At 39.6% G+C, this 27,491-nt stretch overlaps 1 protein-coding gene across 5 annotated transcripts in view; it reads right to left on the reverse strand.

Annotated features, from left to right (window-relative positions):
- Nucleotides 1-27,491, reverse strand: part of NR3C2 (nuclear receptor subfamily 3 group C member 2) — a 134,312-nt gene that overhangs the window by 99,555 nt on the left and 7,266 nt on the right. For all 5 annotated transcript variants that reach the window (XM_082237580.1, XM_082237579.1, XM_082237577.1 and 2 more), the window contains one exon: nt 23,976-25,761. In XM_082237580.1, coding sequence (XP_082093706.1) covers nt 23,976-25,759 — 1,784 coding nt within the window. In that variant the 5' untranslated portion in view covers nt 25,760-25,761. Of the gene's footprint in view, nt 1-23,975; nt 25,762-27,491 lie in introns of those variants that run through there.

Raw genomic sequence — 27,491 nt, forward strand, 5'->3', positions numbered from 1 at the left:
CTAAAGATGGCGTTTTATTTTCCATCCCTGTAGGAAAGCAAATATTGGTTTTGGGGGAGGGGATTCTAGCCTCACTGATTTTGAGTGACACAGCAGCCACAACTACAGAGGCAGAGTATGTTGTAACTGCCTGAGAAGGCAAGGAAGGGGTCTGGAAACCAAAACAGTAATGAACAATAAAGGGTGGCAATAGATGTGATGTTAGGGGGAGAAAGGGAGCTGTTGAGTGAGGCAATCAAAAAAATATTTTTTGGCCACACAGCCCTGGCAGAAGCTTGAAAGTTCTGAAGCAAATTGGTTCAATGTCAAGCGTTCAGGATTCTCTGGTTGCCAGCTGGTCTGCTCCAATTATTTCAGTAGTTAATTTCTTTCAAAATAATCTCAATAACGGTGGCCATTACTAGAGGAATAAATAATGCAAACTCCCAGACCATTTTTTCAAAAAGCTACACACACAAGGACAAATACTTCTACCAGGAAAAAAAAAAGAAGGAAAACTGGTAAACATTTGCAAAAGGGTGATGCTGACAACTACAATTCCAGGAGGTTCAGATCCACATCTATTCTCCCACCCTCATTGCTTCTACTATATGTGCTCAAAAAGGCCCAGAGGATCTAGGGTAAAGGAATGAAAAAGAATCCTGCCTCTATCTTCTTCTTGAATTATCTTTGAGCAAGGAAGGGAAATCTGTGAGGCAACTGCAGCTGTTGTGTTAGGAGCTGTATACATGCAGCTTCACATGGCTGCATTTGCAAGTCAGTTTAATTCAAGATTCCTGCCTTATCCAGGCTTTCTGGGATATGGTGATATTTCCCATGGCACCCTCCCCACATCAGCAGCAGAACAGCTGCAATATAGGTCTGGGCCTTAAAGCAACTCCTTTTGGCAAGCTAACTGGGGTTCCAAGAGCTGTACCACTGCAAGAGTAACATTTCAGCATCCTCACCTGGATGAATCAAAACATTATGAAAAGTCAATTCTCTGGGCTATATTACTCCAGGGAAGAAGAACAGGTGGAAATTACCGCTCTTTTATTATTATAGCTACCACAATAAATTCCCATATTTAAAGCTTAAAAGACCCCAGGGATGTCTCTTAAAATATAATTCAGGCTGTAAGATACAGGGGGAAAGAGCAAGCAAATAAAATGTACTCTGAACATTAAGTACAAAATGTGCTCATTTTTACTCTCTAATGTGGGCTTCAGTGGGAAGGCACCATATTAACTTGTCCAGCACAGCATTTTCTCTGTGATACATTTAGAGGTGCCAGCCAGTCACAGAGCCGAGAAAGGTGAGATAAAAAAGCAAAACATACATAGTCTGTATAAACCTTGGCCAAGCGAGGTTCCATCCTTCAGATGTTATACTATCAAAACATCTAAGCTCCCTTTTCACACTTGGTTCTTTCAAGCAGATGGCGAGGAGCAGAGCAAATATTACTACAGGTCCTCCCTGTCCAGTTTAGCATAGCTGTAATGGATCAGGCCAATGGTCCGTCTAGTCCAGCATCCTGTTCTCACAGTGACCAACCACATGTCCATGGGAAGCATGCAAGCAGGGCCTGAGCAAAACAGCATTCTCCTCTCCGGCAGCTTCCAGCAAATGGCTTTCAGAAGCATACTGCATCCGATCATGGAGGCAGAGAATAGCCATCCTGGCTAGTTGTCATTGACTCCATGAGTCTGACTAATCTTTGAAATCCGTCAGAGTTGGTGGTCATCACTGCTTCTTTTGGGACTGAATTTCATAGTTCAACTATGTGATCTACTTTCTTTAGTCTGTCCCAAATCTTCCAACATTAGACTATGTCCACACATTCTGATGTTTCAAGTGAGTGTGCAACTATCTACCTTCTCCAGGTCATGTATAATTTTATGTGCCTCTTATTCACCGTATCTCTAAACTCCAAATGCTGTAACCTTTGCTCATAGGGGAGTTGCTTCCTTACCTTGATCACTTTGGCTTCCTTTTTCTGAACCTTTTCGAACTCTACAATACCCTTGCTACGGTAAGGTGACCATAACTGCACACAGTATTCCACATGTGGTCATACCACAGATTTGTTTAATGGCATTATAATTTGGACAGTTTTGTTTTCAATTCCCCTAACGAGCCCTAGCATGGATTTCCCATTCTTCACAACTGCTGTGCACTGGGTCAACATCTTCATAAAGCTATCCACTATGATCTGATGGTCTCATTCCTGGTTAGTCACTGCCAGTTTAGACCCAGTGAATATTTATGTGAAATTAAGATTTTTTTGCCTGAGCATGCGTCACTTTACACTTGTTTACACTGAAGTGTATTTGTCATTTTACTGCCCATTCTGAACTAGAAAACTAGAAAAGCAAACTATAAGGAAGAGAAGGCGTTAACGGAAATGATTCCAAGGGTCATGTGAACATTGTGGTCAAGATTAGAGGATGAAAAGCACGTGCTCTAAGAAGTGTCAATAGTAAGGATGGCCTGACTAAAGGCAAATACCAGGAATTAAACTGTAACTAGGATAAAATTCAAATCGAGCTAACATGATTCAGCATATAACTCTCTGATTTATGACTTTGCAAAGACAAGCCTTTGACAGGAATTTGCTTAAAAACCCCAGTGCAATCAAGTTCTGAGGGTGCATAATACAATAATTGCACACAGGAACCCCATCACAGGTAGGTCACTTCCCTTTCTGCACTTTCGTTTTTCAAAACTCAAAGTAAGCCCCTGGTATTCTATAATCTAAGTATTAGATTAGTTCCAGCTCATCACCTATATTTTCACTTGTCAGGAGCTAATACTATACCATGGTGTTGTAGAGTCAATAATTCTAGAGTTTAGATTCTGGACTGATGTTGTGCTAAGGTCACCTTTGTATGTATCACACACCAGAGAATTGTAATTTTGAAATGAAAGCTGTTGCTGCTTCATGAAGAACTTTAAGTACAAAAACTATGGAAAAAGCAAACTTCTCGAATTATTGATTATAGTCTCCTCTGCAATAAATTACAAAGGCAATTATGCAATCTAAAACTAATTTCTCTAACACATACACTTGGCTAACTGCATACCATTTCCAGTGTTCTTATGCTGCTTTTTATATTTATAATAGAACAAAATATTGCGAAAAGTCTCCCACATAACAAATGTTTCCCAAATAAGGGTGGGGAATGGAGGGAGACTGATGTCTACAACTTCTGTCTGATCCGATATAAAGCAAAATCAGCAAGTCTGTTTTGAATAATTTCCAAGAAACTCTCAGCTGGGATATGATAGATGATCTTGCCACTGCCCATACATGGCTAGATTTCTGTACCCACAAAGAATGTAACTGTATGATGGATAGCAAAATGTAGTCATGATGCAAAATAAATAGTGGGTATATTTCCTTAAAAAAAAAAAAGAAGTTTCACTGTCAACTTTAACATTGGGAAAGGCCTTCTCCTTGATGTTCCACCCCCCCCCCACACACACACCTGTCAACCAGCATTCTCTGGTGAGCATGCTTTGTTGGACTATTTTTGAGGATTCCCTCCTTAGGGTTCCCCTCCATAAGTTTTATTTTCTACTTCTACAACCTTAGGGGTCCCCAAGGCAACATAATGATGCCTCCCTTTTGTACATGGATGGTGGTATTCTGGCTACACCGTCAAACTCAAGAATAAATCTCATAAACAACTTGCACGGATCTGGTGTGGCGCAAGAACAGGATATCAAAATTCTTGGGGCATTGCTCCCAAACAAGGAGAAGAGCCTTAGTTCTTTACAACTGCCTGGGCATCTCTCTGCTCATGGAAGAAAGGGCTGCTGCTCACACCTTCCTTCCTCCCTCCCTCCCTCCCTCCCTCCCTCCCTCCTTCTATGAAATCCTAGGTTAGGTGCAGGGTACTCCTCTTTGGTCCATATTCTGGCAGCTTTAAGTAGCCACTGGCAGGCTTCAGAATGGTCCTTCGCTCAATAAATCTAGACTATTTTCCTCTATGTTTCACATCTCTGTTGCTACAGAGCTTCAGCCTATCATCCCACTTTCCCTATCCTGACTGTTGCCTTGGAAAAAAACAAGTAGCATAATCAGAGCATGTTTCTGAGGATGGTCCTCTGATATGCCATACGGGGGTGGGGACCATGTTTTTTACCAGTTGGCTTTGGCACATTAGAGGTATGTCAGAAATGCATACTGGAGGGAGGACCAGCCTTAAGGACTAACTGAAACAACATGGCAGCTGTTGCCTGTCAATTTAAGCAGAGCTGGCTAAAGCAATTTGGCTTGGTTTAGTCAGTGTTTGTATGGTGAATAAGAGGACTGCTTCAAGAAGAACCAGCAAAGCAAGACTTGCAGCTGCTAGGAGTAAAACAACTGTAGTTTCACAGATGATGTTAATAACCAAATGTGACTTCTGAACAAAAGCACTGAATTGAGAGGAGCGCCATGATCAATAAAAACAACCAGGAAAGCATCTATTAAAACCTTTCCTCTCAGGAAGCAGCATGTATCTGGTCATAAGGCGTGAAGATCAGTTTCTAACCGAAGTCTGCAACCTATAATCCAAAACAAACTACTTTCCAATGTATTTCGATTCCCATCTCAAACGCTTCTATGAACTGTGAATGCCGCAGCATAGTCTGCACAAAATTATTAAAGGGAGGTGCCACTGGCAGCAGGGTACTGTCATCAAGTAAGGAAACCAATATTTCTCTAGCTTTTTCCCTAGAGCATGGGGTTCATCACGTCCAACTCTGCAGTCAACCAAGGACATGTCACATAACCTGTACTTGCCAGCAAATGAGTATATGTTCTTCTGCTTTATCTTTCTTGCACAGTGTGATATATACTGGATCTAAACATTAGGGCATTAAAGACCTACAAGAGTGCCTTCAGTTGTGCTCAGAAAAGAATTACCAACCAATGGAGCCTCTTGAATTGACTCTTTCTAGATCATTCTGGCCAAAAGCCACAAAACTGCATTTTCCAATTGCAGTTTTCCAACTGCTTCAAGAACAGTCCAACATAAAATGTATTTTATCTGTTTTATTGGTTTAAAATATTTCTTCATCAGAAGATTCCAGGTTCACTGCTCTTCATCAGAAGATTCATATTAATACAATATGAAAAATATATCCAACAAAGTAAGAGATAGGTTTAGAGCATAAAATTAAGGAACAGAAGAAGCAGTTATTACTGAAATTCCATCTAAAATGCCAGAGCAAAAAGTTTTAATCAGGCACCAGTTAAGCTGGCTTCATGAATCAATTATCATCGCACATTGTTGGCATGAGACAACTGGTTATGAGCCAAAGGTCATATTGAATTATGTTCATAATTTCCCCCCTCCAAGGAACTCCAAACAGCATCCGTGGCACCCTCTTCTTATATTCACAACTTTGTGAACCAGTGATTGGCTCAACCTTTCCCAATAGGTTTTGTGACCAAGCAAGAATTTGAACCCACATTGCTCAGTCTAGATGCACACTTTCGTAACTCTGTAAGACACAAATATCCAGCCAACACTGACTACTAATTACAGTATTCCATAGCTTTTTGTGCACATGGTATGTGTACTTTTAAGATACAGCCTAAAATATACTATGCACAGAAACAAATTCCTAAGGGAAAACTCCTTGAAAATATTAATATTCCATAATATTAGGAACTTATCTGTATCTTCTGCTGAAATATTTACTGAACTTATTCCTACCATAACAAATTATCTGCCAGAAAAAGACCTTGAAGGTCAACCTTGGCAACAATTAAAAGTAATGGAAAGTATTCATCCCCAAGGCAGAGTTACAATATCTTGTGTGCTGTATATTTTATTAGCTTTCACTTTTTAATTATTCATTGAAGCCTCTGTTATATTCCATACAGCAACCTCAGGTTCTTCAGATTTCTATTTGAAATGCTCTTTTCAATTCAAGGGCATACATCTATACTCCCGTGTGCTAAATATAATATAGGTAAGAAAACAACAACAGGTTCATTAGTCACTCTTGCTTTTGGTTGTGTACAACCTATCTCAGATATATTCAATAGAACCAATAAAGAGATGTTGTGAGCCCACATTTATCTACCACAGTATCTCCAAGAAAACACATCCATTTTCAACTAGCTACTTCTCTTTCTTGCCAGCCAGGGTCATTTTTATTCTTGTCTCATTCACAGTAGCAGCTCACCACTAGCACATTTTAAAAAAAAAAAAAAATACAAGAAGAAACGTGGTGAGTTCAAACCAGGAGATAGCTTCATAAAATCACATTCATGCTCAGCTACCATTTCTAGCACCACATACAAGTAAATAAAATAAATTAAAACACTTAAAGTGAAGAGGGAAAGCTAGCTTGGGCATGCCATGGTTCAATTAGATACTATCTGTAAATTTTAATTTGCTTCAATGCAAGACATGTATAGCCCATGGAGATTCAAAACAAAACTGTAATAATTAAAATAATTTCATGATACCGGAATTACATAATCAAATACTAGAGTTACTTTTCCCTATTAAAAATATCTCTGTTCCCCATACAGTATTGCTCTACTAAACTGCTGGTCTGATGAATCCCTTCCTCAGTTGTAGTGCTATAAATAGACAGTAGCAGGTTCTTGCCTCTAACAAAATGGGAAATCTACCTGGTAGTGCTTTGCAAATCAGTGAGATCAGGGATTGCTCTAAGTCTAGGGTTGCAAGATGCAAGCGGTCTCACTACAACATCTCTACATGCCTCCCCCTCCTATATAATGTCTCCTGTATTATGTAGGAGCAGCTCTTGGGGAACATCAACATAATTGGTTGCCATTGCTGCAGTACAGATTAAGGATACCCAGAGCAGGGGGGCCTGCATCCAATCTTTCAAGGAACACACACGGTGCTACTAGATAGTTCGAACATTCCATAAATAATTTTGTAAAGACTATCTTTTGATGTCAAAATTGCAACAAGAAAGAAAAATCCTGTAGCTTCTCCCAGTATGCAAGGGATCCATGACTGGCTTAGAATATCCTCCTTCTTAAAAAGTTTCAAGGAGCTTTTCTTGCTAATCACAATGTAACATCCCCCCCCTCCCCCCTTGACTCCTTTGTCTCCTTTTGTATTCTCATCCTACTATGAAACTTGAGGAAACATTCTGAAACTACTTGAAAGCAACAGTTTCTGCTAAAAGTGAATGGATGAAGAGTCTGCTGGATCAGGCCCAAAGCCCATCTAGTCCAGCATTATGCTCTCACAATGGCCAACCAGATGTCCAGGAGAAGACCACAAGCAGAACTCGAGTCCCATCTGCAATTCCCAGTAAGTGGTATTCAAAGACTTGCTTCCTCTGGCAGCGGAGATAGAACACAGCCGCTGTGTGGCTAACAGCCATTGAGAGCCTTCTCCTCCATGAATTTGTCCCATCATCTTTAAATTTGATGGTGTTTTGTGGGAGAGAATTCCATAGTTTAACTATGTGCTGTGTGAAGAAGTATTTTCTTTGTCTTGAATTGAGCAGCTCTGTCTCCAATCTGCAGTCTCCAAAATGCAAGTCAGCAGTATAAAAGCTTTTCAGGATTGCTCACCTCTTATCTCCTTATGATTAGTTATTAAACGACTCCTCTGAATACTGCACATATAGTGTTTGCTTGTGCATTGCCTCCCACAATTGCCGTCTTCCAGTCATTGTTTCTACACTCCCTCTAGACTCACTAATCTAGTTGCAAGTAGAGGAGAATTCTTTCCATCAGCAACTTGTTCCCAATAATTCAAACAGTCTTAAAAAGTGGTCAGCCAGCCAACATGGCTTGTAGAATAAAGCTTGCAGATTAACATTGTCACCCAGAAATGAGGCTACATTTGGAGCAGGGAACTAAGTATGCAGAAAGGCCTGTCATAAAATCCTTTAGCAAGAGATGTTTAAAAGTGAATGGAAACGACAAAAGCTTCATGTGGCCACCCCAACCCACAATAGATACTGGTGGGTAAGAACTCTGTGTCCCAACCTTTCACTGAGCAAGAACCTTCCTTAACTGTGCTATCAAAGTACTGGTTCCAACTTATGGCTTATTTTTGGTCCAGTCTTACCACAGCGCTTGCCACTGACCCTTCAGCTTGGACTTGAAAACAGGGGTAAGGTCAAATGATGGATAGTGTGCATGTTTGAAAACAAGGTGAGTTGCCTTCCCAGCAAGGAACTTAAGAAACATACTCCTACCTTTGGGGAAAATAGAAAAATCTACAAAGTTATGTCATTATTACTGTTTTTTTCAACTAAGTTATACTCAGTGCTAAATTACTCATATCCATTAGTTCCAATGGTTCCACTCCGAGTATGAGTAACATTGGACACAATCCTTTCTTTCTACTGGCTATCTATAAGTTACCTGTTCACACAGGGATAATTATGTAGCAAGACCAACACACAAGCTAAAACACTGTGTGTAATGCACTTCTGTATCAGTTTTCATTAAAATTAAAATGTAGATCCTGAATAATAGCTCTGCTGAAAACTGAATTAACTGAAATCTTAATTTTTTTAACCTAAATTTATTTAATTTTTTAATGTTTATTGAAGTTTCTCCCTGCAAGAATCCCCAAAACTAATTTGAATGCTGTCCTTCTAAATTGGAAGCCCCAACATAGAATTTTCTTATTTTCCTATTAAAAGACAGAACGTATTCTGCAGGCATCACTTGCTAATTCTTCCAATCTATCTTCTACCATACTTTTCTCGCTCCTTTCAGTAGTTCCCTTGACAATAGCTGACTTTTCCTAGAAAATGTTTAGATTAAAGAATTTAGGCCAACAACAACATTTTACATAATTAGGCCTGATTCACACACGCATATACATCAGACTACATATCATATATAGTCTAGTTTTTTTCTTCAAACAATTGACCATTTAATCTACATCGGTAAGGCTAACTGGTGATGGGAAAATGTCATTCAGTTTTAGCAGCGCTCATGACAGGTAAATTCAGATATTGGTTCAGACTGCACCAATTCAAAATATGAATAAAATGAATCAACTCCAACCAAAGCATTCTACAAATTATTCACAACAAGCTATGCTAATGCTATTTTCCTGGGCAACTGTTGCAAAAGGAACAAGCCAATCCAATTCAAACAGGTTCTGACTAAGTTAGGCAATGGCTATAGAGTGTCTAGTAAAATGCAGATCATGGCATCAAATAATGTTGCCGCTTATCAACATTAGGGCAGCTATGAGAAAAGTGACATACATCATCCTTGGTGGTGGTCGTGGTATATTTTGTAGGTGTCACACCAAGACATAAATCCACGAAGGGGAAAAAAGAACAGTGTGCAGTAGAATCAATATTTCATTGGATAAGATTAACCTTACAACTGTTGCTAGGAAACCCCACTCAACATTTACTTTCGGCTTGTGAAGAAATTGACTAATTTGGTGGTAATCACCAGCGCTCCTCTTGTTTTGGAAAAGGCAGGAGAAACCTCAAAAAAGGCGGAATCAAACGTTCAGCTTTTCTGCCAGTCTTCCCAAACATAATACAGTAAGTTATAATATAATAAGAAAATAGAAGAGGACCTATTTGTTCTCTTTATTATATAGTTAGCTGCGTATAAAGGAACTATCTAAAGGAACTATTTCCAGAATGACGCATTTAAAAAAAAAATAATACAAACTAACATTTGATTTTCTGTTGTAATGGGGGTTACCAAGAACAGCAGCAGCTAAAAGAGAAAATGCAAGAGATAGATGCTTCCTGACATTTTTCGATGAGAATCTTTAAACGGGAAATGTCTAATGTATCTTGAGAAACACTGTTTGAGACAACTTTTCGCTTCAGCTCACTAAACTAAGGTCTAATGAAAAATTGTCTTAAATGTAATGGCTTGGGATGAGTTAACTTAAAGAATCACCCAGAAGGAAATCTTCCTGTCCCTTTTCTCCCCACAGCAACCTCCCATGCCCCTTTCCACACTGTTCAAGGTGGCCACATGTAATTTAATCTACAGAGTTAGTGGATTAGTTTTGGCTGAGAAATCGGCAGAGCGCAATAGACAGTCTAGAGGAGTCAAAATGTAAAAATCAATGAAGGTGCCCCTTCATTGTTTATATTAATAAAGAAGATGGTAAATTACTTCCTTCAATTTCACAAAGTTCCTTGTGGTCAAACGTAATTCCTAAGCATTTCCGGTCACTGGCTTGAAAACAACATAACCTATGGCTGTCTTTATTTTATGCATCCTGTCAGGGTTGCTTCCAGATCCTAGCTCACAGAGGATCACGCTAGCCAGCGATCATTAAATAAAAGTCTTTATTGAGTTACAGTCTGCATCCTCAAGCTGCTGCGTGCAACGCTACGTCTTATGCTTAGATCGGCGAAGCTCCGTCTGAGTCTCCGCCCCTTGTGCACCAACTTAATATCCTAGCCCTGCTCCACCTTTTCCGCCTGACAGTTCTCCTCTGGGTCCCTCTGCCCCCCGGGGTCTCTTCCTTCCGGGATTCTTCTGACGCTGACCCCCCGGACCCTTCTGTCTCCTTGCGCCGGGCTTTAGGACCTGGCTCCCTTTCCGGGCTGCCTACTGCGCCACCTTCCTGTGCATTTGAACTTGGCGCGCGCGCCCAACCTTCCACTTTCCGTCTAACCGTCTCTTCGCTCCCCGATGGAGGTGTGGCCACTCCTGACTCGTGCCCTCCCTCCTGTTGTGAGCTGCCAGCGCTTGATCCCTGGCGCTCTTCCTCATCCCTGCTCTCTGGCGGTGACGCTGGTCCCGATTTCCAACTGCTCCCCTCTGAGTCCCCTCTGGCTCTATCTTCCTGGGGTGTCCCCCTAGTCTCCCCCCTTGCCCTGGCCACTGGTGCTCCTTTTTGTGAATCTTCTGATTCACTGGAAAGACTCGGAGATCTTGGGTCGTCGTCATCACTCATCTTTTCTTCTGCCTCCTCCCCCTCGCTCTCTGTTTCCTCCCTTGCCCTCGCCTCTGCTCCTGAACCCCTGACACATCCTGTTTCAGTTGTGAGAGTTTACGATATTGAATGCCATATCTATAGCAGGTATTGGAAAGGATAAGCATATTATAAGAAATACAGTGGTACCTCGGGTTAGAACATAATTCATTCTGGAGGTCCGTTCTTAACCTGAAACTGTTCTTAACTTGAAGCACCACTTTAGCTAATGGGGCCTCCCGCTGCCGCCGCGCCACTGCTGCGCGATTTCTGTTCTCATCCTGAAGCAAAGTTCTTAACCCGAGGTACTATTTCTGGGTTAGCAGAGTCTGTAACCTGAAGCGTATGTAACCCGAGGTATGACTGTACAGTAAAGAAAAAGAGAGGGCTCCCATGGATTAAACAGTGGATTAGCTGCTGCAAAGGGCAGGAGGCTTTCCTTTCTTGAATTCAAGCTAAAGACAAGAAAAAAAAGCAAAAGCTAGTTAATAAAAAAATAACTAGTACCAAACTAAATTACAGTACTATACTAAATTATAGCATATTACAGAGTGATATTACAATTAGTTCAGATCAAGAACATATTGCAATGAGCTTAATGGCCCTGCTCATACAGTCACCTTCTTTAAAGCAGTTCTGTCAAATTCCAAGATGCTTCTGAAGTTTTCAGTACTAAGAGCCATTGCATACAATGAACGATGTCAATGGCACACTGCCAGTCTTTGTACTTTCACACCTTATCATTATGTAATTTGCCCTCTTAATGTTTGCTTTAGGACCAACACACACAAATGTGAAGACAAATAATGGATACAGCTACACTGGTACAATTATTGTGCAAGAGACTGACCCGTGCCCATGATCATTATAGTTAAGAAAAGTCTACAATCACTGGTATGCAATCATAGATCTAAGAATACACAACAGAAATTATCAAGTGCATAAATCTGTAGAAGTCGCCAAAAAAAGAGTTCTTTTCCTCTTTACATGAGCGCTTTGTAATTTATGTGGAAGATTTAAAAATGGGAGGGTGGGGACATATGAGAGCACAAAGCTACAAATATATAAAAGGATATTGGCAGGAACATACAAAACAGCCATTCACCCTGTCCTTTGAGACCAAGGCGAAGATATTATTTAAGTCAAATGTTAGTGTGGGGAGAGAGAAATGCTGTCAAGTTCAGAAAGAAATTGCCTAGTCTAGGGAAGTTGGGGGACTGACTTCCTTCTAATCTTTCAGACAAGGGGATGTTTTGGGCCAGGATGATCAACCTTTTTCAACTCAAGGGTTTCATTTCCTCATGGGTAGCACCTGAGGCAAAAGTGGACGCGATTCTTACATTTCTACAACAGGCAACATTCCAACCATGTAAAGGTCAATAGGTTTCTACACACAAAACACATACACACCTGCACACAACTCCATCTAGGCAAGAAAGAAGAAGCAACACAATTGAAATACACATTCTAACCAGGCTGAAGCACTTGAGGAGGGCACAGAACAGGACTAGGGAGGGGTGAGGCCAGGAAAAGTCCCGAGAGCCAGACAGGGCATATTGGAGGGATTAATTCATTCCCTGGTTCTGAGGTTCCCCAACCTTGCTTTAGGGAAATGGACTCTAAAGGGATGCACAAGCCTTTTCCAGTTATAAATTTATGTGACTCTACCATATAGAGAATTATGGTGCTGGAGGAGACTCTTGAGAGTCCCATAGACTGCAAGAAGATCAAACATATCCATTCTGAAGGAAATCAGCCCTGAGTGCTCACTGGAAGGACAGATCCTGAAGCTGAGGCTCCAATACTTTGGCCACCTCATGAGAAGAGAAGACTCCCTGGAAAAGACCCTGATGTTGGGAAAGATGAAGGGCACAAGGAGAAGGGGATGACAGAGGATGAGATGGTTGGACAGTGTTCTCGAAGCTACAAACATGAGTCTGACCAAACTGCGGGAGGCAGTGGAAGACAGGAGTGCCTGGCGTGCTCTGGTCCATGGGGTCATGAAGAGTTGGACACGACTAAACGACTAAACAACAACAACCATATAGAGAATCTGGAATAAAGTATTCTACAAGAAGGGGGAGGGGCATTGCACACAGAGATGCAGAAACATTGGTGTAAGTGCCAGTCTGGTGTATACTGGGGAACAGAGAAAGAGGGTGGGGGTGAACATACATGCTGTTCCTTTCTCCCTTCAAGACACACTGAGCATAAATGCCTGCAAAGCTGATGTGTGCAGTGTGTACGCATGCAGGTATTATGCTCAATGGGGAAGGGAGGTAGATGGAGAGAACTAGTGGGTATGATCCTTCTCTACCCCATATGCACCTTCAGACTACACCAGTGTCAGAAACTGAGATATGAAATTGCACCTTAAACCTAGGTTATGGGTGCAACAACAGAATGTCTAGGCACACATTTTTTTATATAACAAGACTACAAAGCTGAAAAAGAATGAACTGCAGTTAAAATCTTATATTCATTTTTCACATGATCTAGTCCTCATCTGAAGACTGCAAAAACAAAGCCATGCTACCCCTGCCCAACCCCCTAATATTCTTAAGAGTCTTTAGAGTCTTCTCCAGTCTTTAGAGAATAGCTGGAAGTGGGGAGGCAGAAAAGGGTCCTCCTTTCCTTCCACTCTGCAGTTTTACTCTGAAATCTTTGGCACAGTACTGCACCCAGAGCTCAGAAACTGCTGACGCTAATGAAATTCCCTGTCACAAAATGCACCTAGAACAATGGAAGTTTCAAACGCTGGTCTACACAGTTCTTACCACTGTTCTGAAACAAATTATTCTATCATTAATGTAATACAAGATTGTATTCCTTCTTTAAAGGTTCACCTTAGAATTCAGGCAAGATCCCTTCATTAAGCAAGGAAACATATTAGTGAGTGCAACATCTAGCAAGAAATGTGGGAGGTGGAGAGGATTATGTTGGTTGATGGCTCTTGAAGTATGAGACAAGGTTGGCGTTGGAATATACTTTGGAGCGTTGTAAACAGCATGGTCTGCCCACACATTTCCTATTAGATTTGGCTGATACTGAATTGGAAGAGAATTGCTTAGAATTAAAAGAACAGGCTTTTTTCCATATAAAGAGCATAGTGGTGGACAATCCTTTTGCACTTGATATCAAAGCTGTTTATGTCAGCGGTAAAAGGAAAATAATATCCAGCATAAAATATGGCAATGTAAATATATATGCGCAGTATAATCCACAGAAGCAGAAAACCTCTGGTTTAGTTCTGCATGTGCTAACTTTAATTTGATATGTAATTTCTTGATAAATGTAAAATCCTATACTTTGCCAAGCCACTGAAGAATTTAGAGAGAATGGGAGATATTATACTTTTTATTTAGCTGTCAACTTTAATTAAGAAAAAAAAGGTGGATATTGATTTGTGATCAATGATGTCAAAAGGAAGCAAATTCTAGGCTGGATCTAAAGTAGAGATGCTACTTGTGATATGACCAATCCAGTCTAATATATTAAAGCTAACAGTTGTATAAAAGGACAGCACTAAAAAACCCCCACTCTAATATAGAATGGGCCTACACATCAAAGGAATATTGCAATGTATTCAGTGAACAGCAGGTGGCATCCAATCCCAGAACCTAGATAACCAAATGGTGACTTGGCCAAGCAGACAACACCCTTAATACTAGGGTCAAATATGAATTCTCTCATGTAGGGTATCTAGACCCATGTTCAATCCTATAGCATATTAATGAGTCAATAAGTTCGGTTAGAATTCCCATATGCTTCAGTAGGGGGGCCAGAACCAAGGCACCATCACATTAACACTTCGGGCTGCACCGATGCTCACCAGTTTTGATTTTTTGCTTTCAAGGAGACAGAGATATTTCCTTTCAAAGCTGTTCATTGTGCCGGTTATCATCTTTTTCTAAGCTGTTTTAATCTGTTTTTTCCTATGGTTATGACTTATTTCTCATTCCTAGAGAGATAATGCAATGAACATGATGACACCACAATGCTATGTTACTTGGGCAGGTAACACAGGTGATCCTAGTTTATCTTATAATAAAGGTGAAGACATCTGAAGTGGCTCACCCCAGTGAGCAGCTGCCAAGAGCTCTGGTTGTGGCAGTGCCCCACCAGGTCAGTCACTTCTAGATGACATCACTGAGGGCAAATTCAATCTAGGCAGGTGGGGCAATGCTACCTTGAAGCAATGAAACAGTAAGAAGTTGCCATTTTACTATCTGACCGATCTTAGACCAACTGGTTGACAGTTTAAATTTCAATGGGCACTTCCACATAATGTGGGTAATAAGGACTGGGATGCCATATATAAACCTTCTTGGAAATAAAGAAGTAAATTACATTGAAATTAATGGAATGGGCATTTTCAGAGACATGTCTGGAACTGAAGTGCAGATTTCCTCTAAAGAATGGTACGACTATTTAACACAAACACTTGCATATCTGTAAAACTGCAAGGTTCTCTAGAAACAATAGCGCATGACTTCCGGAAATATGGCAAACACAATGATACTGTTTTGGCACATGCTAAAAACCCTCTTGGTTTTTTGAGACCTTTGCTGGCTCTTAATGCCAGTGAATTGCTATAATTTGAAATTCAATTTTGTACTGTTAATGCAGCTGGATTTTTAATGGGTTTTATTGTAACCCACCTGAAGATGTTTTCATAAAAGGCAGTATATAAGTATGTTTTAATAAATAATAAACAAAACAGGTGAACAATTTTATTTCCCTTTGCAACAATACTCCCCTTAAAATTTCTTTCAGCACCAACAACTAAGTTCACAAAAATCACTTCTTTGCTTTTTGGCTCAGTGACAGTTAAAATGAACCACACACATTTCAAGCAGAGTTCTTTTCCTATGTTATTGCTTCTGAGTTTGTTGAAGCAACAGAAGTGCATGGCTGGGCCCATATCTAGAGTTCCCACTCTCCACTCCCAGTAAGAAGAAGCACATGACCTATTCTGACAAAGCTGGAGACGAGTGTTGTCCTGCCTCCACATATGACCCTAAAAAACTCCTCTGCCTTCTCAAAGTGACAACCCAAATTGTCAACCATAGGCCTAGGATGGCTTAATCAAGTTAGGAACAGTTTTCCTAGGTATACTGAAACTTGCTCCATTGCATTTTTCGATTCTAATTTTGCAGTAAACCACAAGCAATATATTCTAACGCAGCAATGGAAGTTGAAATCGCTGTTTTAAATAACGAAATAAGATTCAATTGAAAGACAGGGACTAATTCAGAAATAGGCAGTGTGCAAGAGTTTCAGATTTTAATAGTACAGTGTTCTCCAGAGTTTAAGAGATCTCCTAGACTACACAGCAAATAATGGATATTGTTCCAATTTCAATTTTTTAAAGTGTCTTTTATTCAAACTGTAATGTAGAAACAAGATAGTTAATGCAGAATACATAAATATCATACGAAACAACACCTGGAGACAGTAGGTTTCAAGAGCAGAAAGTCAGTTTTTAGGACTGAGCAAATTTATCTTTTCATACGCACCTACACACCCCCAGACTATATGGTTTTCAGCACAAAGTACAGTAAGCTATAACTAAAATTATAGCTGTGTTAACCCACAGCAAATGAGAAAGTCTTTATTCTCCTGGTAACTAATTAACCACTGACCTTTTTAAAGCTCTTATAAGCAATATGTTACCTCCCCCCTCCTTTCCACTTGCCACTGCCTTGATTCAGCATTTAGCAAGAACAGAAACCTTTTTTTTATCCATCTCCAGTGAACTTTGATTGAGGCCCTAAATTACTGTAGAAATAAATCATGCCTCTCAATCATAGTGGCTCCACTCCACAGCTCTCCAGTCTAATGAGCAGTGGTGTGTGTGTGTGGAGAGTTGCTCCTATCCTTGCACGGAATGAGGAAGCCCCATAGTGTGAACAGACCTCCCACATATAGACAAAGCCCACGGCTCTGCCAGAATGGGTGCAATCCACATCCCATTTAACTAAGCTAATTTCTTTGGTAGAATTTGGGATTGTACCCAGTGGCTACAATCCATCAAACTAATTCCTGGGGTTTTCCCATTATCTGCTATGGATCAGATTTGCACGCAGAGATCTCTGCCTCCCATGCCTGGCAAGAAGAGCCGTTTGCATGTGCATACTGAACTGAATCGGAGCCAAGATCTTTGCTGAATAATAGTATGCAGTGATATAAGGAAGGCAGCCTTCGCCTTAACACTTCAACTACACATTTATAAAGGGAGAAAATCTCGATTCAAATTTCCTACTTCTAAATAGCAAGCTTCCTTCCAACCGGAGGGTTACATAGACTTCACACTCATTCTTAAAACTGCTTTAAAAACAAACTTTCTTAAACAGATGCTCCATTGCAAGCATCCCAACACTGAAACACTTCCATAAATTGACCATAATTAACACAATGGGATCTTTTCTCTGAGCTTTCTTACATGCCTGAAATCTGCCTATGTCAGATATGTATTTTTCCCTGTGAACCACTGTCATGATTGGCCAAGTCCCTAGATTCCCAAGAAGATGACTAAGGGAAACTCAAAGCCATTAAAAAGTTGGCAGGTTAACAAAATTACTCAAATACAGGCAACCATAAGGAAATAAAAGGTTAAATTAAAATAACTTTTAACTTAAATTACTGCCCAGTCCTAAACACATTATGTGGAAACTAAGTTCCCTGAATTCCAATGGAACTTATTTCCAAGTAATTTGTTTGGGTTCCAGGTGTTAGAATGTCACTGACCAAGTTTGTCCAACTATCACTAGAATCCAAAAATCAATATGAACATCCTCATTTTGGCAGTTATCCTAAATGTGATTGCTTCAGCAAGGCCCATGGGGGTTCAGCCAGCATAAACACACAGCTCCTCTTTCCCACCATAACAAGAAACAGTTTCGAACAGAAACCTCCCCAAATTGATAAACAGAGAGAAAGTCTACATATGATTTCTCCAGGTCTGCGAAGGAGAGGCACATTTCATCTTGTATAGTTTTTTTTAAAAAGTTGATAAGCATCAAGAGAAGTAAAAACACAGCCGAAGGGGGAAAGTATGCATAAACAAGGAGACAGCACGACAGCATACTTTACTGTCTTACAGTTTCTGGTTAAATTTCAACAATGCTTCTATAAAACATAGTTTTAAAAACTAACGGGACATCATGCTTGCCTAGTTGTTGGAAAAAAAGATGAAAATCAAAAGTCTTGTTTGGAAAAGCAAAGAACAGAATACAAAGAAAATTTGACCGTTCCTGGGTTGGCCTATATTTCAACTTGTGTATACCAAAGTCAAATATTTGCACTGTTTGCAACACTGCAAATATCTGCCTGCAAGACCAAGGGAATGTGTCTACAATGCCAGTTGTTCAATTGAGCAGCAAATCTTATAATGGGGCAATTAGAAATGGGCAGAAACCTCAACAAAACAAAACAAAAAGTCTCAGGGAACAGTAATAATACTCTAAGCGTGAATTGCTGATATGCTGGATTGACCTAGTCAATATACCCTTTTAACTTCACATTTCTGTATCCAGACTTAAAGGGAAACGATGTCCATATTTACTCAGAAGTCAGTCTCATTCAGTTCAATGGGCCTACTTTCAAAATGACTGCAGCCCAGGTTGGTCATGCTGTAGTCCATCTGCTATCAATAGGACAATCTGGTTTGGATCCAACCCATTGTGTTTAGCCCCTTTTGTTTCTAAAAAAAATTGAGAGCCTAACTAAGGAAAAGTAAATGTGTTAGGCGGGGTATCTAGAAAGTTGCAAGCGAAGAGTTCACTGCCTTTTTTTAAAAAAGGAAAACTTTTGCTGAAGCCGTACAAAAGGTCAGCCTCTTCAGCTTTATTGTTTTTTCAAGTAACTGTGACATTTTCCCAAACCACTTTTGAAAATTATGTTGCTGGCACAATCACAAGTTTAGAACTGCACTCTCACTCAGACAATCATTTTAATAAAGTATTGTATTTTGACTCTAAATATATTGTTCAATCACTGAAGTGATACAAATACCATTTTCTGGTGGGCTTTAAGCCTTCCTTGATCATTGAAATAAAAAAGAATTTTACATGTGTATGAAAGTTTCCAATATTTGAGAGGTGGCAGGGAAGATTACTTGGGTCTACGAACCAGTTTCAATATTATATCAGCTGCTTGAAAGGCTGTGTGTGTGATTTGTTCCCAAATTGCTCCAGTATCATAAAAAAGAAAATGGCAAGGATCTGTGATATGGCTACTTCCCACACTAACACTGCCTGTGAAGAATTGGGCTTGGGGGGAATTTTCATTCAGACTTTTCCACCCATAGTCCTCCACTCACACCACCCCAAACCCATCAAAGCTCAGCTGAGTGAGAGAGAAATTGCTTGCATCACTTCCTGGTTGTCTGGTGTGATGCCATGACAAACACTGCAAAGGTAATAAGCCCTTTGCAAACTCATTGTAGGAAAGACATGAGAATAATGACTCATTGTGTCTTTGTTCCTTCCTCTGTGTATTTTGTTTTAAGGTGCTATGTAGTTTTGAGGGGTTCGGTGGATTCCATACAATGATGTAATTGTGACCCCTGAAACTTTTCATAATCGACAGTTTCAAAAAATACATCAAGACCTTACAAAACTAATACTAGGGGAAATCATCTATGAAAACATCATTCAAAACATCAATAAAACATCAACAAATACTGATTGGTTCAAAAGAGAAAAATCATATGGCAATATAGTTTTCAAAAGACAGCTGATGGAAGGGAAGAATTTGTCCCTTCCTCATTTAAAAGGGTGATATGGTTTTCTGAGAGGGTTGGTGGATTCCATAGACTGGTGTAATTTGACCACTGAATCTTTATACTCAGCAAATGGAACAAGAATATTGTATGGACACTGATGGCCTTCTCTTCCCATTGAATTCATGCCAAATTTGAGCAGAACTAGGGCTCAATTTATCCTGAACTTTGGCGTTACAGACTTTTACTGTACAAGGGAAAAGTTACGAGCATGTCCTTTATGATCGCCAAAAACATTTCCCTGTTCGGCCTGAAATCCTCAGGGAGGCCCATTAGGCTTGAAAATAATTGTGAACAAATGACACAGGGTTTCCCCAGACTCTTTTGTTACTTCCTGAGCTTCCTTAGAAAACCCACACAGGAATATATCCATCTCTAGCATGGATCCTTCACAGGCCTATCTGTCTTCCCTGTTGCTGATCAAACCACTGTATCCCCTAGTTCTCTGTCAACTTTGCTTGTGAGAGAGACTGCTTCTTGGCTAACCAAAAGTTCTAACAGTAGGATGCCAATTCCTACAGCAGAAAAATATGCAAGTATTTCTAATGTATTTTAATAAAATATATATAATATTTGTATAGAAAAACTACTCAACAAATAATTGGCTAATTAAAACCCCATTAAGATATATAAAACAACAAAGATGATATTGAGAGCAACATTTAGCAGGTACTGTATTTTGTAGGTCTGAAAAGATCCAGTTTATGTTGTTGTGTAAGAAAAAGACAAACAACAAAGTGTGGGAAAACTGACTGCCCTTACAGGAAGCCCCTCCTTTGTTAATCACTTCCCCTCACTTGCAGGACTCACAGGAAGAACTAGATCTCTGATCGTTCAACATACATGAAAATCCTAGTACAGTTTTGTATCAAGCAGCTGTTTTAGAAAAAGAAAACATAGCTTCTGATCATTTCTCTGTACAGTTCCCGAAGATGTAACTTATTTGTACCTTTCTGATCAAAATTAGGTAAATATGCTATGCAAAACTACTTAGGATAATTATAGGCAGAGTGCTTCTTAAATCCAAGATCATTTGGAAGTGTTTGGCTTTGCCAGGCAAATATATAAAACACTAATTTTTTATGCATATTAGAAGGTGATTATTCATTACTGTAAATAAGGCAGGAAGTGTGTGTCTGATTTGAGAACCATTAATCTAGTGAGTTGTTGCTACTATTATCTTCCACGCGAAAGAGCCCTGTGTGGATTCCAATAAATGCATAGCCAAAATCACTTAATGAAGTTCAGTTTGCTAGTCATTACCACACTTTTAACAAGTGAGTTTTCCCCTAAGCTCTTTCAGAAAATGGTTGGGTCTGTCCAAGCTTTCCCCCCAATAAAATTCAAAAAAGCAAACAAACCTTGGAAACCTTGTTGCAGAACTCCCAGAAACTTAACCCCTTCCTAATCAAACTACCTCTTGGGAATGGGGAGGGGGGCGCTGAAAGTATAAAAGGGCTTGAAGCAGTGCTTTTTTTGCTGGGGGCACGCAGGGGTACGCATACCCCCTAAAAATTTTGTGAGTCTAAGTTTGGCTTTATTTAAGGGCAGTATTTCAATATGAGTAGAAAAATTAGAGTACCCCTAAACATTTTTTTTTAAAGAAAAAAGCACTGGCTTGAAGAAGACCAGAGAAGCTGAGGTGCATCACATTGTAGTTTGTACCCCCATTAAATTAACTGGGCTGGAAAACACAGGAAACTACAGTTGCCATGCACCCCGTCAGGAAATGACAAACCAGATTTCTAAAGTGAGGCCAACAAACTCTGAAGGATGTATGTGCCTGGGAAGAGTAGACCTGGCAATGCTGTAAAATGGACGTCTCCTCCCCACTGCTATATTTTTTCTAAAGAAAACATTGTTTATTAGTAACATAATGAGCGGATACAATATCGGTCAAATTGGGCAGGTTCAACATTGCAAGCAGCCTTTTCTCCCAGATAATTGCATACCTTGGAAATACTATATATATATAACTAATGCACAACTCCTTGGATATTAATTCCCCACCTGACAGTAGGCTACCTTGAGGATAAAACTAATATGAACTGTAGAGCACTTCAAAGTGACAAGAGTTCCTAAGTCCCCAAATTAAAGAAAATGTGGAAGGTCTGTTCTACCAACATAATGTAATATGATCTGGAAAATGATTTGGTGTCACCAGAACAGAAGGACAGGACCATACATGATATCTTAACTGATAGCCTCCATTCTATAAAGGCAAATACACACTTCTACTATACCAACATTATTTTTAAAGGAACTGCTTTTTTAAAAAAGAATTGCAACTTATTTCAGATTTAAAAAACAAAGCTGTGTTGACAAGCTAGTCAGAAATATGAAGAAAATTCTAAAATCCTATAAATATTAATCAAGTGGGGGGAAATACAAGAATTGGCAAGCAGAAGAACATGGAATAAGAGGAAGGTGGCTGTAAGAAGGAAGGTGATAAAAGGAAGAGGAAAAGACAAGATCCCCCTTCCACCCCCCCACCCCCGCTCTGAGTTAAACACAGAGAAACAGGCACCCATGGATGGATTCAGGGATAGCCAAGAGAAACTAGGGCAAGAGAGGCAGGAGAACCAATCAGGTATATAGAACTGTAGCGTTGTAAACCACCAGGAAACAGATGATTCAGAAAACTAAATGATGAATTATACGAATAACAGGAAGACTGAAAAGGGTAAAGAGAATATGACCCACCCATTACTGATCCCTGATGGCCTAACGGCACAATTTTCAAGATGAAAAGTTGATTGGAGATGGAAAAACGTAAAACAAAGCAGCGGCAGGGGAAAGAAGGGCAACTTGATCCTTTTTATTCACCCCAAATTCCTCCTCCACTCTGGATCATTCTCCTCCATAACAATGCTCCCGAAGTGTTTGGAAACCCCACAGCATGGGCAAGCTACTTAGTAGGACAATTTGGAGGAAGCAGTGGTGAGCAATGGAAAGGGTTGAGCAACCACTCAATGGTGACCCATTCCAATTTTTCATTTTAAAGCACAGTGTTAGGGATTAGTGGCATGTGTTTGGGTACAACGTATAGAATAATACATAAAATAATTAATGAGAAAGGGCTTGTGAGAAAGGTATGACTAAAACCAGGATAAGAGGATGTGAAAGGCTGGGAGGGAACTCTAAACAAGCAGTGCAAAGAAGAAACCATAGACTTTCTTAGGACATCCCTAGAAATCTGAACAACAGCCGCCTCCTTTTCTTAACACTCACACTTGTATTTTTTAAAAAAGGTTAAGCATTCTGCACAACTATGACAACTGTGGAATGGTCCCCCAGAATTTAGTAGATCACATCTTGAGTAAACAGGGTTATGATTTCAGGATTGTTTACAGTGGTCTGTTGTGCAAGGAATGATTTCATAGTATGGAACTGTTTTCAATGGACTAAATTGCACTATACAGACATACCTTGGTATTTGAACAGAATGCGTTCTGGAAGCCCATCCGACTTCTGAAACATTCAGAAACCAAGGCACGGCTTCCGATTGGCTGCAGGATGCTCCTGCAGCCAATCAGAAGCCACAGAAGTTGCACCAGACATTCAGCTTCCGAGGCAAGGTTCGCAAACCGGAACACCTACTTCCAGGTTTGCGACGTTTGAGTTCCAAGTTATTCGTGAACTAAGCTGTTCAAAAACCAAGATACAACTGTACTACAATCTTGTAATTGTTTCAGAAGTTATTAGGCTTTACTACTCTCCTAATTTCAGGAGGCATCTGAGAGTACAATTAAGCTACTATGCTCATAAATTAGTACAAACAGGGAAATAATGCTCCTAAAAGCCTTTGTAATTTTCTAAATTTAGCCCATTGGAAACTAATGCATACATGCAATCAAGGAAAGTTTGTAAATATAATCCCTGACAGCCACATTATTATTTTTTCTCCATATGATTCACACTTTTAGGCAATGGTTGCAAAGCACTGGGAGTAATGATAGAAACCGCCCCCCCCAAACCCATTGAATCTCCATGCTAATGTTCTGTATATAATGATCTTTTCATGCTGAAACCCAGAAGCCTACTAAAGTATCACCATTAAAATGAGTAAAAACATTATTACATGTTTTAACAATTTAAAATTTAAATGTGCTGCTTGAGTGTGCATAACTAGCCAATAACAAAATCTGGCGTGTTTACAGGGGAAACCGACTAATATTCTAATAATACACATTGCAACACACATTACTGTGCAGTTTTGAAGAATATTACCAAACAAAAACAAAATTGAAAATGAAGGCTACCGTTATTTTCATGCAGTACAAGAAGAGCACACTTACCTTGACACATTTTCTGGAATGTATTCTAGGACTGGATACCCATCATTTCTTCTGGCAGACAATTCAGAATGTGATTTCCATGGCTCCACAAGAGTACTTACTGGAGGAAACGAGCTCATATGCTGAAAAGACTGCTCTCTGCCAACAGGTCGGTGTACAGATATTTTGCCTTGAGCTCCAATCCTATAGTGAAATGACTGTCCACTTGAATTCACACCAACAATGGCAGAGGGTGGCAGAGTGTTCTCTTGATAATAGCTGCTCTCATCAGGCTCCTGTTTAATTCCTACAGATAGGCCTGGATTTAGAAACCCACTACTTTCACATGTGCCATCAAATGAATTAGGTGGTCCTAAAATCCCAGAAAGAGAATAAAAGTCTTTATCATCCATGAATGAAAAATAGGGCCCATCCATAAATGGAAATGGATTTACAGTTTGATTCCCTTTAAAAGAAGCACCAGAGCAAGAATGTTTCGCTGATTCTTGCTTTATTGATACTGAAAATGGAGAATCAGAACTGATTTTGCTATTTTCTCCAAGACATGAGCTACTGAATACCCCTTCGGGTTCAGGTTTTATACGCTGAACAAGAGTCATTTGATTAGCTACTTCACTATTAGGGATGGCATCTTCCATTTCCTCTATTTTAGGAAATATGATTGCTAGAGCACCTTTATTGTCTTTTGTATCTGGACTAGGAACGATGTCTTGGCCTGTGCCAGGTCCACCAGGTGTGCTCGATGCAGGAAAGGCTAGTGAACCATTTACTGGACTACACATAGAGGATCCCACAGTACTAACAGCTGGACTAGAAAGTGTGGACCTATTATTGGCATGGGAAGGGCTGGCAATAGAGCATCTTGAGTTTATATTTGCAGGACTGGATACTGAGGATCTCATGGTGATATTATTAGGACTTGAAACTGGAGATTTCACACTACAGTGACTAGGAGGGCTTGAAATGGGTGATTTCATGCTACTTATAGGACTAGAAAGAGGAGATCCCACGTTGCTAGCATGCGCAGGACTGTGCAGCATTGAGCCTCGGTTTTCAATGTTGGGTGAACATGACAAAGGAGTTCCTTGGTTGACCGGGCTATTTACTGTGAAATTTTCAAAGTTAGTAGGTGTAGATGATGATACAGAATTAATTCCAGGAGGGCTGCACACTGAAGTCGTCATGTTCTGAGGACTACAGTCAGGAGGACTCTTCTCTCGACATACTCTTGGGCTTTTGACAGTGCCTGGCATGATACCACCGTTCATAGAGCTTGCACACTCCAATATTAGAGGTCTCAGGGATCTGCTTGGGGTGTTCAAGGGAGACGTGTGGTGACCATTCTCTTTGTATAGCTTGACGAGTTGTTCCACATTCTGATACATCTTTCCAGCATTTATGTTGCCTTGTTGACTCTGCTGGTCGTAGGTAAAATCAGCATCTCTTACAGAATCCATGTACAAACCCATTGATTCAGCTACAGTTGCAGAAAGTTCCTTTGAGTCTGACTCAGTTTTTATGTCAGAGGGTGAAATGCCAGGGTGATTATGGTCTTGCTGAAGGCAAGAAAGTAGTTCAGGTTTTTCTTTGTTGCTTCCTTGAGCACTGCTGTTTGGAAAAACACCAGAAGCACAGCTCACGTTTACTATCTCCATATAGTTATTACTCTCTTCGGACCGCTCTTCTGCTCCTGCAGAAGTATACTCCATCGACTGGGAGCCTTGACTCCAGCGTCTCTCCATATCTAGGCTTTTTGGATAATTGCGATAGCCTTTGGTCTCCATAACTATAAAAAGAAAATAGCCCATTAAAATGTAAGTATGTATGCATATGTAACCACTGTGATACGTCAGAAGACTATGGCTGAAATCACACTTACATAAGAATAAGCCTCACTACTTACATATAAACTAATTTTTAAAATGATTATACTGAATGTTATATTTTGTACCCTGTCCACCCTTGGGAAATATTTTTTTCAACTTTCTAAGCCAAAATAACTAAAACAACTTGGTAAAGTTATTCCACTATCTTTGCTATTGACAGTGGATACAATGACCTCAGAGTATATTTAATATTTCACTTGAATGTTTCATGCATTTTAATTGTTCTTATAATGGTATAGGTAACAAATAAATACATTTTGGAAACTCAAGCAAACTCAGTAGGCAAGAAGTAAGACAGGTTTCTTTCCCCTCCCTTTTGACACCAAAACATGACATATTTAACTGCTAAAGATTTCTTTCTAGGAACTCTATAAATGGTAGTCCTGTCGTGGGACTAAGAATCTCCAATGATAATGATGTTCTATAGTTCCCAGAGTTTGACCACTTTTTTTGACAGTACAGTCACCCAGAAGGTATTGATCAAAGATAACTGATAAATAAACTGAGCCCATGGTTCTGTTCCTTCATTAAGAATCAGAAAACGGACAGGAAGAGGACATAAATCATAGAGAAAGCCACAGAAAAGTATTCTGTGCTTGGAAGGAGGCTGTTCTCCAAGCGACATTATTCAGTAATATAAATAAGACATACAATTCACCCCTGATTTGCATTTGGACTTTTAAAAGGGGGGGTACAAAATACAATCCCACATTTTTCAATCAAGTGAAAAATCATACTTTTGTATTAATGTTGTATTAATGTTGGCTTTTTTATAAAAACATAAGGATGTCTTTTATTGAGTCACATCAATAGTCCATGTAGTCTAAAAAAGGTCTACATTATAGGCAGCAACTTTAGACAGAATGTTGACTTGAGATCCCAGGTACTGAAATTGCTACCTAGCAGGGAATAAGTCCCAATGAACTATATGGGACTTCTGAGATGCAATGTAGATTATTGCACTGTAAATATACAAGATACAACATGTTCCCATTTTGTTTAAATAATTGAATTTAAATGATATGCATATGGACAAGCAGAACCATTTGTATCTGTTTGTTGAGGGGTATTTCCCTCTCATCTATACAAATGTAAATCATATGTTTATCATTTATTAATTTGTTCTAAATTTGTACCCTTTAGAAACGTGATGTTTACAGTTTCAACTTAACATCATGCACATAATCTAGAATAAAACCCACTGGTCAGGAAACAAACATGCTGAACACAAATAAGGCACATTGAACATGCACAAACTGTTAAGCATACTTAATGTTAACAGATTAAAAACATTTTATAACAATATGCAAACCATCTGAAGATAATAATTTTATCATCCCAAAAAACACCAAGCAACATGTTTTTATTCATTAGAATATCTACAATCCTTATCAAACAGATTTGTAGCCTCATTCTCCAATTTAAGGCTAATCAGCATGTCTCCCAGCACACATCAAATAAAATGTAAAATGCTATGGTACCTGAACACATGTCTAAAAGATCACTTAATGCCTCTGCAATGCTTTCAGCAGATTGTGTAAACTGAACATTCAAACTAGCATCTAAATAAGAACTGTCAAACCTAAGAGCTGGGGTGTTTATCGAGCTCTTTGAGGTCCCAAGGATGGCC

This window comes from Podarcis vaucheri (assembly GCF_965113315.1).
Source record: "Podarcis vaucheri genome assembly, chromosome: 9".
NCBI classification, from domain to species: domain Eukaryota; kingdom Metazoa; phylum Chordata; class Lepidosauria; order Squamata; family Lacertidae; genus Podarcis; species Podarcis vaucheri.